This window comes from Myxine glutinosa, chromosome 2, assembly GCF_964187855.1.
Source record: "Myxine glutinosa chromosome 2, kmMyxGlut1.1, whole genome shotgun sequence".
NCBI classification, from domain to species: domain Eukaryota; kingdom Metazoa; phylum Chordata; class Myxini; order Myxiniformes; family Myxinidae; genus Myxine; species Myxine glutinosa.
This window is the reverse complement of record NC_136262.1, coordinates 28,559,947-28,578,746: the sequence shown is the minus strand read 5'-3', so window position 1 is coordinate 28,578,746 and position 18,800 is coordinate 28,559,947. Positions and strand designations below refer to the sequence as shown.

The following is an 18,800-nucleotide window of genomic DNA, read 5'->3' as shown; positions in this document are numbered from 1 at the left end:
GTAGATAAAATGGTGAGGGTTGAACCAAGCAAGCACAAAATAGAATAAATAAACAGGAAACGTATTGCCATACAAAACCATGGTTTTATTTACATGCAAAAGTTACCGGATGAGTTCCGCGATGTCCACGTTTTAACGCAAAGGCGAGCGCGTTGCAGGATGGCACGATCAAACTCATCAATTTGATGCACCATTGCAAACCAAGCTTTACACGGCATCACACATCAACTCAAACTTGCTCTGATGTTCTTCAAACCCTGAAGATATTATTATAGTAAGTGTACACGTCGACCAAGTAAACATTTATCATCAAACTGAAGTTGGCGAGGGAGTTGCAGCAGTTTCAATAGCTTTTTTAATTTTTTACTGACAAGCTTATCAAACGCACCCTGGAGCAAGTTTGTACGTGAAAACAAAGGTCAACGATACGACACTGAGCTCCATATGACAAAAAAAACCCCCAAAAAACCAGACAAAGCCCCAAATGTCCAAACATTAAAAAAAAAATGTAGCAGACTGCAAAATCGCCTTCCATCAGCTCAAAGCACCCGAGCACGACCGTATACAAGAGCTCCAATCGAGAAAATTGCAAACGCACAGTGATCGCACAATCATTGCGGAAATTATTTTGTTTATGGACACTTTAGAAGGAGGTTGCCCATTTCACAAAAATATAAATGTAAGGAGTTAGGAGTTGTTGTTTTTTACTTCCTCACTCATTTTTTAATAAAACAACAATTTTAAAAAACGATTTCCTGTTGAGAACATAGCAAATCAACTGTGAGAGCAGAATGTGCATTTTAACTTGCGTTTCTAATCGGATATTGGAAAAAGAAATCTCTGCAAGTTACAATATTCCTACTCGGTCAGAAAGCCCTTGGCGTTTTGGGGGGGGGGGGGGGTGGGGAGCTGGGAGGGTTGGGGGAGTTGGGGGAGTTTACGGAGAGAAGGAGGGTGACCCGACTATCATGAAACATCCTCTTCATGACCAATCCAAGTGGGAATGTTAAATACAACAAAAGCACAAAACTACAGCAGAGTAGAATAATAATTATGCCTCCATTTATCTATAATGCCCAGGAAACGATACATCGTGCAGCTTTGTGTTTCTAGAAAGTTCAATAGCATCATGGGCAGCCGATGAACATGACAAACGGGATGGAAAAATGGGGCGAAGCATCGATAACTAGAAGACATTTTTTCACCAGTGTAGGCACGTTTTTTTCACTCTCAAGAGTGAAACCGATTGGTGGGGGGGGGGGGGGGGGGGGATAGGGGGCAATTGAAGAGGTCAGAAAGGAAAGATGGACGTCAAAAGTGCAATATGGTGCATCGGTCTACAGTGCAGTAGAGGGCAACGGCAAAAGGTGTTTCTGCCGGGCAGCATTTTTGTATGCAGAACAAGAAGCTTCCAGCAGCACAAAAAAAGAAACAACTTAGTCGTGCAAAGGTGGATGCACAATAAAAGTCGTAAAACGATGTTAAAACACAAACCATTCTTGTTATACAAACTACTAGTTGCATTTGATTAGACATTGGCGTTTGAGCTCCATCGATTGCAAGATTGAAGAGTAAATGACATTTGGTTTAAAGAACCAAAGAGAGAGAAAAAAAAAAGAGAAGAGTGTGGGGAGCAAAATAAATGTGAAAAAACTCCCTCCCCCCTCCCCCCTTTTAACTATCAGAACTGCTAAGCCGAAAGTATAGCCATCACTCCACCAATTTACTCGTCAGAAGAGAAGGTCTCCGCTGAGGTAGATCCTGGGGAGTTGGGATGTGATCTCCAGTGATGGGCGACCTCTCAATATCTCCGCTTGCCAAGCTTTTGTGCTTCTGGTACGCCTTGTCCATATTGTAATCACCGGAGTCAAAGTACTTTTGTTGCTGGAGAGGCAGAGGAAGAGAGAGCAAAAGAAAGAGAGAGAGGGAGAGCAAGAGCAAGAGCAAGAGCAAGAGCAAGAGAAAGAGAGAGAGAGAGAGAGAGAGAGAGAGAAAAGAAAAAGAGTGCAAAGGGTTTGAATAGTCAACAACCACTTAGAATCTCATAAATCTGTAGCTTTGGTCTAATACGGACTGGATCAATGTGCTAGTACACACAATTATGCATTAAATGATACAGTCACATTAATCAGAGATTGAAAGAATTGCGTTAATTACAACGCAGGGCATCGCTTTATAAAAATGCTGTTATATACAAAGTCTATTATCATGAAAGAGGGATAGGATAACTGAAGGTAGAAGGCAAAGCACTCATATGGGGGCAGTAAAAAGATATGCGGGCTAAACGAGGGCATGAACAAACAGAAGGAAGAGAGAGAGAAAGAGGGAGAGAAAGAGGGAGAGAAACAGAGAGAGAGAGAAAGAGAGAGAGAAAGAGAGAGAGAAAGAGGGAGAGAAAGAGGGAGAGAAAGAGGGAGAGAAAGAGGGAGAGAAAGAGGGAGAGAAAGAGGGAGAGAAAGAGGGAGAGAAAGAGGGAGAGAAAGAGGGAGAGAAAGAGGGAGAGAAAGAGGGAGAGAAAGAGGGAGAGAAAGAGGGAGAGAAAGAGGGAGAGAAAGAGGGAGAGAAAGAGGGAGAGAAAGAGGGAGAGAAAGAGGGAGAGAAAGAGGGAGAGAAAGAGGGAGAGAAAGAGGGAGAGAAAGAGGGAGAGAAAGAGGGAGAGAAAGAGGGAGAGAAAGAGGGAGAGAAAGAGGGAGAGAAAGAGGGAGAGAAAGAGGGAGAGAAAGAGGGAGAGAAAGAGGGAGAGAAAGAGGGAGAGAAAGAGGGAGAGAAAGAGGGAGAGAAAGAGGGAGAGAAAGAGGGAGAGAAAGAGGGAGAGAAAGAGGGAGAGAAAGAGGGAGAGAAAGAGGGAGAGAAAGAGGGAGAGAAAGAGGGAGAGAAAGAGGGAGAGAAAGAGGGAGAGAAAGAAAGAGGGAGAGAAAGAGGGAGAGGGAGAGAAAGAGAGAGAGAAAGAGGGAGAGAAAGAGGGAGAGAAAGAGGGAGAGAAAGAGGGAGAGAAAGAGGGAGAGAAAGAGGGAGAGAAAGAGGGAGAGAAAGAGAGAGAGAAAGAGGGAGAGAAAGAGGGAGAGAAAGAGGGAGAGAAAGAGGGAGAGAAAGAGGGAGAGAAAGAGGGAGAGAAAGAGGGAGAGAAAGAGGGAGAGAAAGAGGGAGAGAAAGAGGGAGAGAGGGAGAGAAAGAGAGAGAAAGAGAGAGAAAGAGAGAGAAAGCGAGAGAAAGCGAGAGAAAGAGAGAAAGAGAGAGAAAGAGAGAGAAAGCGAGAGAAAGAGAGAGAAAGAGAGAGAAAGAGAGAGAACTACTAGTTGCAGAGAGAAAGAGAGAAGCCCTTGGCATTTTGGGGGGGGGGGGGGGGCGTGGGAAGCTGGGAGGGTTGGGGGAGTTTGCGGAGAGAAGGAGGGTGACCCGACTATCATGAAACATCCTCTTCATGACCAATCCAAGTGGGAATGTTAAATACAACAAAAGCACAAAACTACAGCAACTAATGTCTTTGTCTACAAAATGTCTACAAAACTAATGTCTTTAATTATTCTAGAATAGAATGACGACAGAAAACATCATTGGTATGGGTCGAGGATAACTTGAGATGGTGGTGCAGTGCCAACTTGAAGCCTTGGAGGGAATATGGGATTTAATAGACGAGACAGGGACAGGAAGAAGTGAGGAACAAAAGTGGAGGCGAGTAGTTGGCCTGCATTTTGGTAATTTCATTAGGAGGGAGTTGCTGGAAGAATGAATGTGACCTGGTGGAATCGATAGTGTCAGAGGGATGAAAGAGCGGGAGTAAGACCTGAGGAGAAAGTTTTCTTTCACCATGTCTTCCTCTACATTGTCCATGTACCCTGCTGTTGGTGTCTTTCTCCATACTGTCCCACCCCAACTCCCTTTCCAGTGTCTGTCTGTTTGTCTATCTGTGAGCACGTCTCTTTCTTTCTCTCTCCATACTGTCCCACCCCAGTTTCTCCACGCATGGCTGGCGGACTTCCTCTCTAGTCGTAGTCAACGTGTGGCCCTGAATGGGTTTCTCTCATCTCCTCTTCCTGTTCAGGCTGGAGTTCCCCAAGGCAGTGTTCTGGGCCCTGTGCTTTTTCTGGTCTTCATCAATGATCTCTCTGACTCTCTTGAAAATCCTCTCTATCTCTTTGCTGACGACTCTACTCTCTGTCGCTCCATTCTTCATCCCTCAGATCGGCAGTCTGCAGCCTCCTCACTCTCTGCAGACCTGGACAAAATCACAGACTGGGCAAACAAGTGGAACATGTCTTTCAATCCTGACAAATCTCACACTCTTACGATGTCTCTCCGAAAAGACCGACTGGACAACCCTCCCATCCACTTTCTGAATAATCCTCTCCAAGAAGTTCTGTCACTCAAGCTTTTGGGTCTCACTATCTGCCATGATCTTTCCTGGAAAAACCACATTTCAAATCTGGCCTCCAAAGCCAGTCGCCGACTGGGCATCCTCCGTCGTGCGAAGTCCTTCCTTGGCACACCTGAGCTCCTCACCACATACAAGGCTTTCATCCGCAGCTCAATGGAATACTGCTCTCCCCTCTGGGCTGGTGCTCCTGCCTCACACCTAACTCGCCTTCGCGCTGTTGAAACCAAAGCATTCAGAATCATTGGAATCTCCCGCGATGAAGCTAACTCCAAGGGCCTCTCACTCACTCACCGCAGGCAGGTTGGTGGTCTTTCCGTCTTCTACCGACTCCTCTCTGGCCTTGCCCCCCCAGCTCTCTCTGTGCTCTGTCCCTCAAGTACTCTGATAGGTCGCACAAGATCTGCCTGCAACCCTCTTTTGGTTAAACTGCCAAAATCAAGACTCTCTGCTCACCTTCACTCCTTCATTCCTCTTTTCTCCCGCCTCTGGAACAAACTCCCTCACTCTCTTCAATCCCACTCCACCCTCCAAGTCTTTAAAACAGCTGTTCACCACCATCTCTTATCTTCCCCCATCCAAAACCTTGATCTTTTCTACCCCTGCTAATTTCACCCCAATTCCCCTTTTTGAAATACCAACTTCTGTCCTGGAAGTCCTTGGTGTCCTTGTGCTTTATACTTCTCCCTCCCCCCCCCCCCCCTTCCCATGCCTCCTCCCCCCGGGCCCTCTCCCTTCCACACATCTCCCTGCTCACGGATGTTGTGTTTGTGTGCTTCCCCTTTTCTCCCCATCTTGTCTTCCGCTCCCTCTTTTTGTGTATTTTGTTTGTCTGGTCGATTTGTTTGTGAAGTAAATGTTAGCTCTTTCACGAGCCTCGATTCAGTATACAAAAAAAAAAGAAAAAAGAAAAAAAAAAGCAGGATATCTCAAAATATTCGGATGACATTCGGGGGTAAAACGATAATATCCGTCCAATCGGTGGTGGTGGAGGTAAAAACAAAGGTGCGAGGTATCGGAGAGTTAATGAGGATGGTGGCAACCTGTCTGCGACAAGGAAGCAACATACCCTGTTCTTCTGATACTTTGTGGGAAACCCCAATGATAATGGGAGCTTTGGAACCCACAGCATTCATAAGAGAAGGCTGAAAAATGAGGGCTCCAGCACATATAGGAGATCAGTATGCCAGACCTCTGATGGTGAGGCCCAAAGATTCGAGACCCCGAACATTTTCCTACAGTTAATTGTGGAAAAAATGGATTTGTTTGATAAATCCTTCCATAGGTGTTCAGCAAGTGTGTGTAATAAATGTATTTTAAGAGGCGGTCGAGAGGTGTTTGTGTGTGTTTGTTTGTTTGTGTGTGTGTCCGTGCGGGTGTCCGCGCAGTGTCCACGTGTGTGCGGGTGTCCGCGCAGTGTCCGCGTGTGTGCGGGTGTCCGCGTGTGTGCGGGTGTCCGCGCAGTGTCCGCGTGTGTGCGGGTGTCCACGCAGTGTCCGCGTGTGTGCGCGCAGTGTCCGCGTGTGTGCGGGTGTTCCGCGCAGTGTCCGCGTGTGTGCGGGTGTCCGCGCAGTGTCCGCGTGTGTGCGGGTGTCTGCGCAGTGTCTGCGTGTGTGCGGGTGTCTGCGTGTGTGCGGGTGTCCGCGCAGTGTCCGCGTGTGTTTTTGGAACCCACAGCATTCATAAGAGAAGGCTGAAAAATGAGGGCTCCAGCACAAAGAGGAGATCAGTATGCCAGACCTTTGATGGTGAGGCCCAAAGATTCGAGAGACCGAACATTTTCCTACAGTTAATTGTGGAAAAAATGTGTGTGTGTGCGCGCGTGCGCAGTGTTCGTGTGCGCGCGCGCAGTGTCCGTGTGCGCGCGCGCAGTGTCCGTGTGCGCGCGCGCAGTGTCCGTGTGCGCGCGCGCAGTGTCCGTCTGCGCGCGCGCAGTGTCCGTGTGCGCGCGCGCAGTGTCCGTGTGCGCGCGCGCAGTGTCCGTGTGCGCGCGCGCAGTGTCCGTGTGCGCGCGCGCAGTGTCCGTGTGCGCGCGCGCAGTGTCCGTGTGCGCGCGCGCAGTGTCCGTGTGCGCGCGCGCAGTGTCCGTGTGCGCGCGCGCAGTGTCCGTGTGCGCGCGCGCAGTGTCCGTGTGCGCGCGCGCAGTGTCCGTGTGCGCGCGCGCAGTGTCCGTCTGCGCGCGCGCAGTGTCCGTCTGCGCGCGCGCAGTGTCCGTCTGCGCGCGCGCAGTGTCCGTCTGCGCGCGCGCAGTGTCCGTCTGCGCGCGCGCAGTGTCCGTCTGCGCGCGCGCAGTGTCCGTCTGCGCGCGCGCAGTGTCCGTCTGCGCGCGCGCAGTGTCCGTCTGCGCGCGCGCAGTGTCCGTCTGCGCGCGCGCAGTGTCCGTCTGCGCGCGCGCAGTGTCCGTCTTCGCGCGCGGTGTCCGTCTGCGCGCGCGCAGTGTCCGTCTGCGCGCGCGCAGTGTCCGTCTGCGCGCGCGCAGTGTCCGTCTGCGCGCGCGCAGTGTCCGTCTGCGCGCGCGCAGTGTCCGTCTGCGCGCGCGCAGTGTCCGTCTGCGCGCGCGCAGTGTCCGTCTGCGCGCGCGCAGTGTCCGTCTGCGCGCGCGCAGTGTCCGTCTGCGCGCGCGCAGTGTCCGTCTGCGCGCGCGCAGTGTCCGTCTGCGCGCGCGCAGTGTCCGTCTGCGCGCGCGCAGTGTCCGTCTGCGCGCGCGCAGTGTCCGTCTGCGCGCGTGCAGTGTCCGTCTGCGCGCGTGCAGTGTCCGTCTGCGCGCGTGCAGTGTCCGTCTGCGCGCGTGCAGTGTCCGTCTGCGCGCGTGCAGTGTCCGTCTGCGCGCGTGCAGTGTCCGTCTGCGCGCGTGCAGTGTCCGTCTGTGCGCGTGCAGTGTCCGTCTGTGCGCGTGCAGTGTCCGTCTGTGCGCGTGCAGTGTCCGTCTGTGCGCGTGCAGTGTCCGTCTGTGTGTGCAGTGTCCGTCTGTGTGTGCAGTGTCCGTCTGTGTGTGCAGTGTCCGTCTGTGTGTGCAGTGTCCATGTCAGGGCTGTAACCTTTTTTCCATTCGAGTTTTGCCATCAAATTTTCACCAAAGCTTTATTATGAGAATATGGAGAAAGCAAATAAATAATTTTGTCAAAAGGTCAAAGGTCAGCGTCACATAAAATCATCAATTTTCATGCGATTGACCTGAAATTCTAATAATTTGCATATTGGGTCAATTAATTTGTTCACCAATCAAAAGCTAGAAGCAAATTGGTTTTTTTAGATCTAAAGCTCAAAGGTCAAGGATGCATAAAATCATCAATTTTCATTTTGTATTTTTTTTTTTAAACTATTTTCGTTATTTTGAGCATCTGGAAGAAGAAGAAGAAGAAGAAGAAGTATGAATACAAACGGACGCGGACAGGCTTCGCATTTTCAAATGCTTTCTGGTATAGCAGTTGCAACTGGTCCTACCTCAACCTGTCTCCACCCCACCCTCATACAACTCTTCCTCCAAAACCCCTCCCACTCCTCCCTTCACCCCCATACACCTCTCCTGACTTCAATGGGCGGTGTACACACCTTTATTTAATTTCCGCACACGGTTAAAAAACACAATGTAATAAGCTCCACAAACTCTTAATCGGAACCGATCCTCAAAATTCCAACTGCAGAATTGACCCTAAACAGCAGTCCCAACTACTTGAAAAGTGTTCTTTGCTAAAAACGTTTCAACCAAAAAACGTGTCTCCGAGCAGTTCCAATGGAAGTATAAATAATTGTTAAAAACGATTATTAAGTTAAATAATAAAAAAATAACCCCAGAATGAGAATCACAGCCTCACTTAAATAAATGCATATATACACTTAGTTATAAAATCACAAGATACGGTAAATTGTCAGATTTCACTCCAGGTTTGGAGATGATTTAGACTGCAGCATCCAATGCTCATATCCAAATCCAGATTTTGATGATCTACTTCAATTATGTAATGATAATCGATCGTGTTTCCAAGGTAAAGCACATTTGAGTAGGCCGAAACAAAATGGCGGCTTAAAAACCAAGCAAGGTGCAGTGGGCTGACCAAGATGGCGGGCCCCCATATTGGTAAGCCACCACATAAGGTTTTTTTCTCATGAGCACCTCATTAATCATCTTCAAAAAGGGTGTTATAACACACACAAACACCCAGTTTTCATCACTGATATCTGTTGGAGGTCCAGGTGAATGCATGCAAAGTTTGGGGCCGCTAGGTTTCATGGTTTTGGAGTTATGGAGGAGACAGACGGACAGACAGACACTGCCTTTTATTAGTCCCCTACCGGTGTACACCGGAGGGGACTATAGGTTTGCACGCCATCCCTCCGTCCGTCAGTCAGTCCGTCACGCAAAGAACAGTTTTCCGGACTTGTTTTCTAAACCCTTAATGCTAATGATTTCAAACTTGGCACATGGTTTCCTCATGATAAGTTACAGATTAAGTTCGAACCTCACGACGTTTAGATCATTTTTGACAAAGTTATGGCACTTTGAACTTTGGGAATTCTGATGATCCTTAACTCAGTGCCATTTTAAGTTTTAATTTCCTTTAATAACCAATTTCTCTGCAATAATAGGACCGATTGAGATCAAATTTTCACCATAGGAGGGACTCGGTCTGTAGAATACTTTAATGGTAATTATGACGTCACAGGTCACGTGCTTCGGCCGCCATATTGTTTTTCGTGAAAACACAAAAACCCCTTTTTCTCTGCAACGGCTGAACAGATCGACGCCAAACTTTACAGGCAAAATCGCATACCCATGACGAACAAAAAAGTCAGCGAGCGTGACGTCATGCGTCACATGGTTTCAGAGTTATGACGTTTTTAAGCATGAACCTTTAAAACCGAGCTCCTCCCTCATTTTTGATCCAATCGAGGGGAAACGTCACAGATCTGTTCAGCATAACAGTGTACTAAAATGTCCTTTTGGAATTTGCGATAGGGCACGTGGTTTGGCAGATATCGTTAATTAAACGAAAAAAAAAAAAAAAAGGATATCTTGTTTATTCCAGAGTTCTCCTCAAGCCGCACCGCACGCCCTCAGCCTAGTCTCGTGAACGTCAACAGCGCGACACAGCGCGCGCTTTCCGGAGGGGCGGAGCCAAGCCGAGCAATATATATATATATATATATATATATATATATATATATATATATATATATATATATACACACACATCGATCATTGATCGTGAACCGGAAAATATAATAAATTACTGATATTTAGTGACTCGAAAGGTTCTTTATCAACAACTTATTTTCTCGTGCTTCTGCTGACCTGTCTGCAAGGTGTATAAATCGAAGTCCCGAGTGCGAATCACAGGTGAGCCCGTCCTGAGGTAATTTGCGATTGGGAACGATTCAGAACCCGTGGGTAAAGAACCCTTGGTAATTTCCCCAAAAGTTTTCCGGACGACAGACTGCCGGTAGGGGACATGTATTGCAGCGCAATACTCAGAATGCTTGTTATTATGGATATAAGCTTGTAAGACGGGTAAAGTGTACTTGCGCATCAAGGTACACAAAAGCAGGACGCATGCCATGGGTTGCCAAGCCATTTTGACAGGAGGATTTGCCACGGTCATGTGGTCTTAACTACCGACACACACACAAATTACTGGTGGATGCGGGACCTCTTGCCCCCTTCCTGCCCAGCGGGTTGCTGAGGTGATTGGAGACCCACGACTAACTCCCTCTAGATTTTTGAAAAGGCTCTTCTGAATTAACAGCTGCATAGGCTACACCCATTAACCATGAGCTCAGCAGAGCTACAGCCCCTTACATATCTGTAGGATTGAACATAGGATTATTCTGTCTTTTGTAGTGGAAACGTTTGTGTCAACCCTCGAGTCCGACTGCAACTGGACCGGACAGTATCAGCTCACGTGTCCTAAAACCTGCTCTGCTGCTATTACCCATCCTCTCGCTGCCCCTTTCACCATGTCATTCGCCCTAGGTCATCTTCCATCTGCTTGGGAAATCAGCCAACATCACAGAATTACATAAAAAGATGAAAAAACGGATCCCCCCCCTTCCCCCCAGGTATCTACAGGATTCACGCGGTCCACCAGCAACACCCTCCTCGTAAAACTGCCTTCATCCAGAACCACTACTCACCTCCACTCATTTATCCTCCTCTTTTCTCCCACCTATGGAACCATCTTCCATGCTCTCTTCAATCTCATTCTTCCCTCCATGTCTTCAAGACAGCTGTTCAACACCATCTCAAGTCATCTCCCATTCAAAACCATTATATTTTCTACACCTGTTAAACCACCCCACCCCTCCCAAAATTTTGCTTATGTGTCCATATTGTCCACCCCTTATCGTTGCCTGTATCCCCTGTTTGTCCATCTCCATTTACTTTCTCCCTCCGCTCTGCTGGTGGCGTTTCCTCTCTCTCCGGCTGATCTCTTTGTTAGGTTGTGTGCTGATCTGTTCTGTGTTCTAGCTCTTCCACGAGCCTTGACCATGTACAAAAAATAAATTAAGAAAAAGCCAATATGTTCCCTCTCTGGGATAGATGAGTGTATAAAATTGAGAATTCAATTATCTGCCCAATATTGGCTGCAGGACAATAATAAAGCTCTATATATATATATATATATATATATATATATATATATACGTATATATATATGCACACACACACACACACACACACACACACACACACACACACACACACACACACACACACACACACACACACACACACACACACAGCATTTAATATGGAATATTTTTTTCTTCTTGACTTGGGTTTACTTTCTGAACTCAGTATATCAATCTGGTGAGTTTATTTTACCCTTCGGTGATGTCTTTGTTGAAAGAACCATGTCACTGATAATTATCTTTCGCAGCAAGAAGTCAATAACAGGATTATATCACAGGTGGCGTAACAAAATGTAAGGACAGGTACATTTGACGATTGGCTTCACAATCGGGTATATAAGGGTTGTTGCGTTCTGTATTAGTGGAAAACAACTGCTGCACGCCGACAAAAGTTATTGCCGCTTCCTCTGGAGATGGTCCGTCAACTTGACAATGCTGTTTGTCATGGAGTGGTGGCTTTACGAAATTCTGGCATGAAACAGCGTGCTATTGCTTGGCAGTATGGCATCACTCAAGGTCAGGTGTCAAAGATCCTAAAACGAAATGCTCAGAGGGGTGTCAATACTCCAATACCGAGGCCAGGACGTCCACGCAGAACCACAAGGAGAGATGATCGCCAGCTGCACCGGTTAGTCTGCAATGGCCGTACCAAGTCAGCTAATCGGCTTCGTGCTGAGTGGCAGCAACTGACAAATGTGCCTGTATCCAGAAGGCTCGTCAACCAACGACTGGTTCAAGCAGGCTATCGTGCCAGGCGTCCCCTGAGAAAGCCACGCCTGACCAGACAACACAGCCAGCGCCGATTGCAGTGGGCCAGAGAGCACCGTCAATGGCAGCCAGGACACTGGAATCACGTGACCTTCAGTGACGAGTCTAGATTTCTGGTCTATCGTCAAGATGGCCGCGTCCGAGTGCGCAGACAAGTGAATGAAGCCCACAACGAAGTTTGTATAGTGCCAAGAGTCCAAGCTGGAGGTGGTGGGGTGACCGTTTGGGCTGCTTTTCATGCAGGGGGCAAAACTGACCTGGTTGTTCTGAATGGAAACCTGAACCAGTTCAAGTACAGGGTCATTCTGGAAGAAACATTGCTTCCATTTGCTCGTGCAGCCTTTCGAGGAAACTTTGTCTTCCAAGATGACAATGCACGGCCTCATCGTGCTCGCATGATCCAACACTTTCTTGCTGACCGTGGTGTAGAGCATATGGAGTGGCCTGCCATGTCCCCGGATATGAATCCGATAGAGAACTTGTGGGCAGAATTAATGCGTCAAATCGACCACTTGGACCAGCAGCCGACCTCTGTGCGTGAATTGCAGCAGACTGTTGTCACTGCATGGCAAGCGATTCCTGTCCAAACCTTGGCAAATCTCGTGAACAGCATGCCTCGACGTGTATGTGCTCTCCTGAATGCTCGTGGGGGTTACACGAAGTACTGAACTGTAATTTTACTGTCCGTAATCCCAGTCATAATTTAGCTTTTGTTTAAAAAAAATTTGGCTAATGTGCAAAATAAAGAGATACTTCTGGAAAACGTACAGAAGTTTAACACAGTACTGTCCGTGAATCGAGTTCGATATCAGTTTACATCACTTTCAAGGATCAATTTATTTGCTTCGAAATGTCAAATGTGGTTTTTGTTTCTTTTAAAGGTCACATGAACAAAATCTAGAATAATTTCAACATAATTCCAATGAACTTTTGGTTCTAAGTCATCTTGAAAAGTAAGTTCACCCCCACAAAAAAAATATTCCATATTAAATGCCAAGTCTGTATGCATATATATATTGCTGCGGTTTTGAGATTGGTACAGTAAAGGTTATATAATATATAAAATAACCACCTTTAGAGGCCATTTTTCCCCGCAAAGTGGGGGTTGGCCTTTTTCGGGGACCGTAGTTGTTGTTGTTTTTCGGTCCCCTTTTTGAAGCAATGTTTTACGGCCGGATGCCCTTCCTGCTGCCAACCCTTTTTGTCGCCTTTAACGACAAACAGGGAATTACCAGTGAACTGGTACTCAATTTGCCGACCTCGGAAGGATGACAGGCTGAGTTAACCCCCCTGGCGTTAATTCAGCGATCGACCGGGTTTCGAACCCAGGATCCTAGGATCCTAAGATCCTAAGCCGGCACCCGAGCCGCTAGCGCAACACCAGGTACAGTAAAGGTTAATAAAGGTTAAAGGTTTACCCCCCATAGATAGTCACACGAGCAACACGTAGCCTCATTTGTAGTATAGTTATGTCTTAGTATATGTGAGAGTAGGCCCCTTCCAATGTTAATCCTGCGTTGTTGTAAAGACAGGAGGATAATAGGCCCTACTTCTACAAACCATTCCACCTCTACAGGCTCGATCCAGTTTGTTAAGCATTGGTTGCTCACGAGTCGAGTTAAGACGAGGTAGGCCTCGGCAGGTGGAGGAGGGTTGAGATCGGCGCGGCAGCAGTGGGGACGGTAAGAATGAGCCACCAATCAGGGCTCACAGCGTGTGGCTGCAGCACAGCGTCACAGGGCGTGGTTGGGACATTTGATCGGCCTAAGGGCGTGGCAATAAAACCGATCGCACAAAGCCCCCACCTAAGTTATGAGAAGGGAGAGGCAGGCGCTCGTCAAGTTGAGTCGAGGAGTTCTGAGTTCGGAGAAGGGAGACGCGCTTGACGATAATCATTCGCGCTGTATGAACTTGGTGACGAGAAATACGTGGGCGCAGCCAGGGCGGTTATAACTTGCGCAGTTCAGCGAAAGCGAGTGAACGCGGCTGAATAACCGCCAGCCACGCTAAGTCCGCCCTCTACCGTACGCCCCGAGATTATTACCCGCTTTGTTCGAGCGACACGATACGAGTTTCTGCCTTCGCCTACCTCCATCTTAGCGGGACATGCCGGGGACCGTGGAGAGTGAGATGGGGCCGGATCCTGGACGACCACCGTGGCTGGAGAACATCATCCTGTCCATCTGCAATCCCCGTGTGAGTACGAGTGAGACGGGCCCGTTTGTCCTGGGGTATTAAGCATAAGACTGTCAAAGTTGCCCTGTGTCTCTTCGGCCTGAGCTGTAAATACGTGCATAATAATTAAACCTATTTGTTCTTCCTTTTCTTCTGTATTCGATCGTTCCCGTGATTTCTCCATTGACTAAGCGTGGCACGAGTAAAACCGCTTAAATCTGGTTCCATTATCTATAACGGCGCGGATCACGTGTACGCAAACCGCTCGGCGTATCACCATCACACGTGGTTCGTGCGAGGCTTATTTCCTCGCTTCCAGGGCAGTGCTAGTACTTAGGTATGAGCGAATTTGGTCCCGAAACCCTATTTGGCGCTGCCCGGAAGGGACGTAATAGGTCTCGGGTCGCGCCAGGTCAGTAAAGACAAGGGGATTAATCCCCCCTTGATAAGGGGAGAAGGCCGGCGGCAGATCCACAACAATATATATATATTTTTGTTCGTTTTTTGTTTTTGTTTTTTTATAAACAGGAATCAAATTCCTGCGAGGGGCTAAGTGTGAAAAAATTCTGACAATGCGGGGCTCGAACCACGGACCACCGTTGATTACGCGTCAACAGCTGACTGCGCTATTGAGCCAGCCGCAATCTCCTCAGAACTTTTCCACACTTAACACTGCAAGCTTTGTAATGGCCGATGTCTTACGTGCCTGCTAGGCAGACCCCAAATGTTAGCGTAAGTATATGTATGCGTATGTATGTGTGTATACTGTATAAGCAGAAATGCATTGAAGATTAATTCATCTACAATTTTTATAAACAGGAATCAAATTCCTGCGACAGGGTAAGTGTGAAAAAATAATAAAAAATAATAAATAATTAAAAAATAATGAATGAAATAATAATAAAGACAATAATAAAGCTATATATATGGCTGTAGCCCTAAGCAGTTGGACGTTATATTCTAGCTCTTCCATGAGCCTCAATTATGTATACAAAAAGGAAACCGTATAAATTGTATGGTATTCTCCATGTACAAAGCGTGGCAAGCAGAGTGGGGTGCCAGAATCGTCGTAAAGCCTGAAATACGTTCAGAGGTACAGATTTTGGGCCTCCATCCATTGTTGGAGCTGGCAGGATGGCCTAGTGGTACACACATTCGCCATTAAGCTGTCGAGCCGGGTTTTGAATCCCGACAACTATAAACTGATGTCCCAATGTGTGCCCAAGTTGAGAATATTGTTGCGAATATGGAATTTGGCCTCCATATCCGCTTGTAAATATTCCCCTATTTTCTCCAATACTCCCCAACTTTCCCCAATCCCCCATTCCCTAGTCCCATTGCATGTAAATAACAATCAGTAGAGCCGACCTTCCCCTTATTCCCCCATTAAATGTCGTGCCCAGGTCCACCGCACCACACGTAGACAACTTTCGGACATCTTCCTAGTTATTCTTAATCTATGTCAGTTAAGGCCTCGTTTCCATTAATTATGACTCTTCGTTGCACCAGAATGTGATTATATGGCATCAGTAGTGAGTTTAGGACCTTTCCCATACCTCCTCCCATCTTCTTCCCCAAACAACAACAATAACAACAACTACAACAACAATTACAACTACAACTACGACTACAACAACAGAGGGGCGGGGAGTGTGCGTCCTCACACCGGCTCGGTTACCCGCCATGACCATGCGCTCCACGGCGTTACCCCGAAGGGGCTGGCTGTCAGCTCCTCGTCAGGGGCGGAGCCAGTAACCCCCCCGCACGCACCCAATGAGAAGCAACGTGCCGATTCCACGAGGCGGAGCTAACGAGCCGAGGGCGTGTCACTCCCCGCCGGATATACGCGGCCCCGCGCCGGATGTGACGTCAGATGCGCCCCCAGCCTGGAGAGAGAGAAGTCGCCACCCCTCGAGCGCTGCAATACCTCCACCGCATCTCTTAAACTGGACCGTACGTGATCCTGCCCTGAGCCCAGGTGCACCTGGAGCGATCGCTACCCGCCTGTCCTTTGCATCAAACCCCGTGTGAGTGAGCCTTGTCCCGTTTATCTGTCGTCTGTTGGGAATAATATAAGATTGTGTTTAAGTGCCCACCTTCCTATGTTTCCCTCTTGTCCCTGTAATCTAAACCTTCCGCATTATTGTAATAACAACCTTTGAGAACCGTATCCCTGGTGTCGTGTCGTATTAATTCCAGCCGTGTGTCTTCTTTTTCCTTCATTGGTCTAGCATAGCGCGATTAGTCAACGTTCGGGCACAATCGGGTAACTTGTGCAGACGTGGTCATACCATAAAACCGCTCGGTAAATAACATCCAAGCCACGTCTGTAACAATTGGTGTCGAGGAGTGGAATTCGAACCCGGGACTAAATTAGTTAGGCCCAAATTTTGGGAGGGAAAATCGAGCCGGAGCGCGTACGGCGCTCGACCGAATCGATTCGGAGCGCGTTTCCCGCGCGAAATTATAACGGCGAAATTTCAATTTGTTTTACGAAAATAAAAAATAAAAACCGAATTTTGAAAGTCGCGCTATGGCGGATCAAGACAGCTGGGGTCCGGTAAAGGAGAGTGAGGTAGGGTCAATCCAGGACCAAAATGAGGGACAGGAGGAGAGCGAAGCAGTGAGGGCGGCAGGTTCGCAAAATAGCGCCGTCACGCACGAAGAAGCGGGCGCGCAAAATGGCGCCTCGCTGGTCACCGTGCCCGCGACCGAAGTAGCGCCGCTGGGAAGATTGGAACTTTTTTTTATACAAATGACGGCCCTTATGGAAAAGAATAATGAGCGATTGGAAAACCAAATGTGGGTAATGAGGGACGAAGCGAGGGGTACCAGTGAGAAGTTAGACAATAATTTTGAGGAGTTAGACAAGAAAATTGAGAAGTTAGACAATAATTTTGAGGAGTTAGACAAGAAAATTGGGAAGTTAGACAATAATTTTGAGGAGTTAGACAACGGGATAAAAGAAGTAAAGAATGGGTTAACGGGGGTAGAAAACAGAATGGCCGCTCAAGAGAATCAAATGGAAGGGATGAAAAAAGGGTTAGAGGGGTTAGAAAACAGTATGGAAGGCAAATTGAGGGACATGAGGGACCAAGCGGAAAGGGAAGTTAACCAAATGGGGCAGCAGATAGAGGGGGTCAGAATGGGGGTAGAAACCAAACTGGATGCTCACAGGGAGGAAATGGAGCAGATGAGGGTGGCATCTGGGCAGGAGATGCAAGTGATGGGAGAAGAGATCAGAAGAGGAGTGAGTGAGGAGGTCGGAGGAGTGCGCGAGGAGGTGAGGCACTGTGAGGAGCACATGGAAAAGGAGGTGAGAAAGGGGACTGTAAAGTTACAAGGGGGCATAGAGGACCTGACGCAGGAGGTGGAGCAGCTGACGGTGGGACAAACGGAGTTAGTGGAGCAGGTTCAAAGGAACACTGCGGTATTAGGAGGTTTAAAAGCGACACAAAATGACCTAAAAAATGACTTGGTAGCGACGAAGAGGGAATGTCAGATGGTACGTGAGGGACTGACAACGAGGTTGGACGAGGTGGTAGAGGTAATGGAGACGAAGGACCGGCAGGTGAGGACGCACATGGAAACGGTCAAGGTAGCCTTGGAGGACGAGCTTGAGGAGACGTACCGGGGAATAAAAGAGGTGAAGCACAAATTAGAAGAAGTGGAAGAAGGGATGAGCGAAATTAAGAAGCGACGGAGAGGGGATAAGAAAGAGATAAAAGAGGAGATAAAAGAATTGGTCCAAAGTCTGTGTTTGGATCGTGATGATGTGCTCATTAACCGGATGAGGGATTCGCAGGTGATGGAGGAGAAGCGAAGAGGAAGAGGACCCGGTGTAAGTGGTGACCAATATGGTCGTGCGTATGATGCGCCAGGGGATTTAATAAGCTTGGGGGTCGAGATAGACCCGGGTGTTCGTGAGAGGCCGTGGGTGAAGTGTGCGACAGGTCTGGTGTGCGAAAAAGGAGGTGTGCGAGAAAATCCGACTCTGGGGTGTGTGAGGAAAAAGTGCGTGCCAAGGAGTGAGTGTGCTGGCGAGAGTGAGTCGGTCGTAGCGCGTGTGCGAGGGAGCACGTGGAAGCGCGGTGTGGTGAGTGTTACAGAGGGTGTGACGGGAGAGTGTGCGCGAGGAAGGTGTGTGACGGACAGGTGCATGAGGAAAGAGTGCGCTGTCAGAAGTAAGGAAGAGTGTCCACCTGTGGTGAGTGTTACAGAGGGTGTAACGGGAGAGTGTGCGCGAGAAAGGTGTGTGACGGACAGGTGCATGAGGAAAGAGTGTGCTGTCAAAAGTAAGGGTGAGTGCGTTGTCACGAGTGGAGGTGAAAGTAGTGAGAGTGACATGGAGCGTGAGTTAGTTGTGACAGGTGAGCGAGGATGTACACCTGGGATGGAAGGATGCACACCTGGAATGGTAGAGCGTGAGTGGGAATGCACGCTGGAGTTGGTGGTGAGGCACGTGGTTGGGTGTGTGAATGAGGGCACACCTGTGATTGTCACAGAGGAGGTGACCGAGGAGGGGGCGCGAAGAGGTGTTTTGGTGAGGTGTGCTACGAACGAATGTGTGCCAAAATGTTCGGTGGTCAGGTGTGTGACCAAGGCTGTGAGTGGAATGAGTGTACCTGGGTGTGTAAGGAAAGGTACGAGGAGCATGGGCACGGCTGGATGTGTGAGCAAGGAACGGGCTGCGGGGTGTAAGCGTCCAGGTGAAGCATCGACGTTAGACGGGGTAGAGTTTAGAACGACTTATAGCCGAGTCAGGCCCTCGGTGCGTGCCGGGCCTCGCTTTGAACGGCCGCGTCCGTGCTCCACTAGGCGGAGCGGGCGGCTGGATAGGAAGGGTCGTCATGGC

The 18,800-nt window shown here is 48.4% G+C and overlaps 1 protein-coding gene across 1 annotated transcript in view; it reads right to left on the bottom strand.

Moving 5' to 3' along the window:
• Positions 1-64: 64 nt before the first annotated feature.
• The window catches only part of LOC137421965 (cAMP-regulated phosphoprotein 19), a 32,466-nt gene continuing 13,730 nt past the window's right edge, over positions 65-18,800 (bottom strand). Inside the window, exon 3 of the mRNA XM_068108598.2 lies at positions 65-1,884. Within this exon, the coding sequence (XP_067964699.1) occupies positions 1,711-1,884 (174 nt within the window). The 3' untranslated portion in view covers positions 65-1,710. The remainder of the gene's footprint in view (positions 1,885-18,800) is intronic.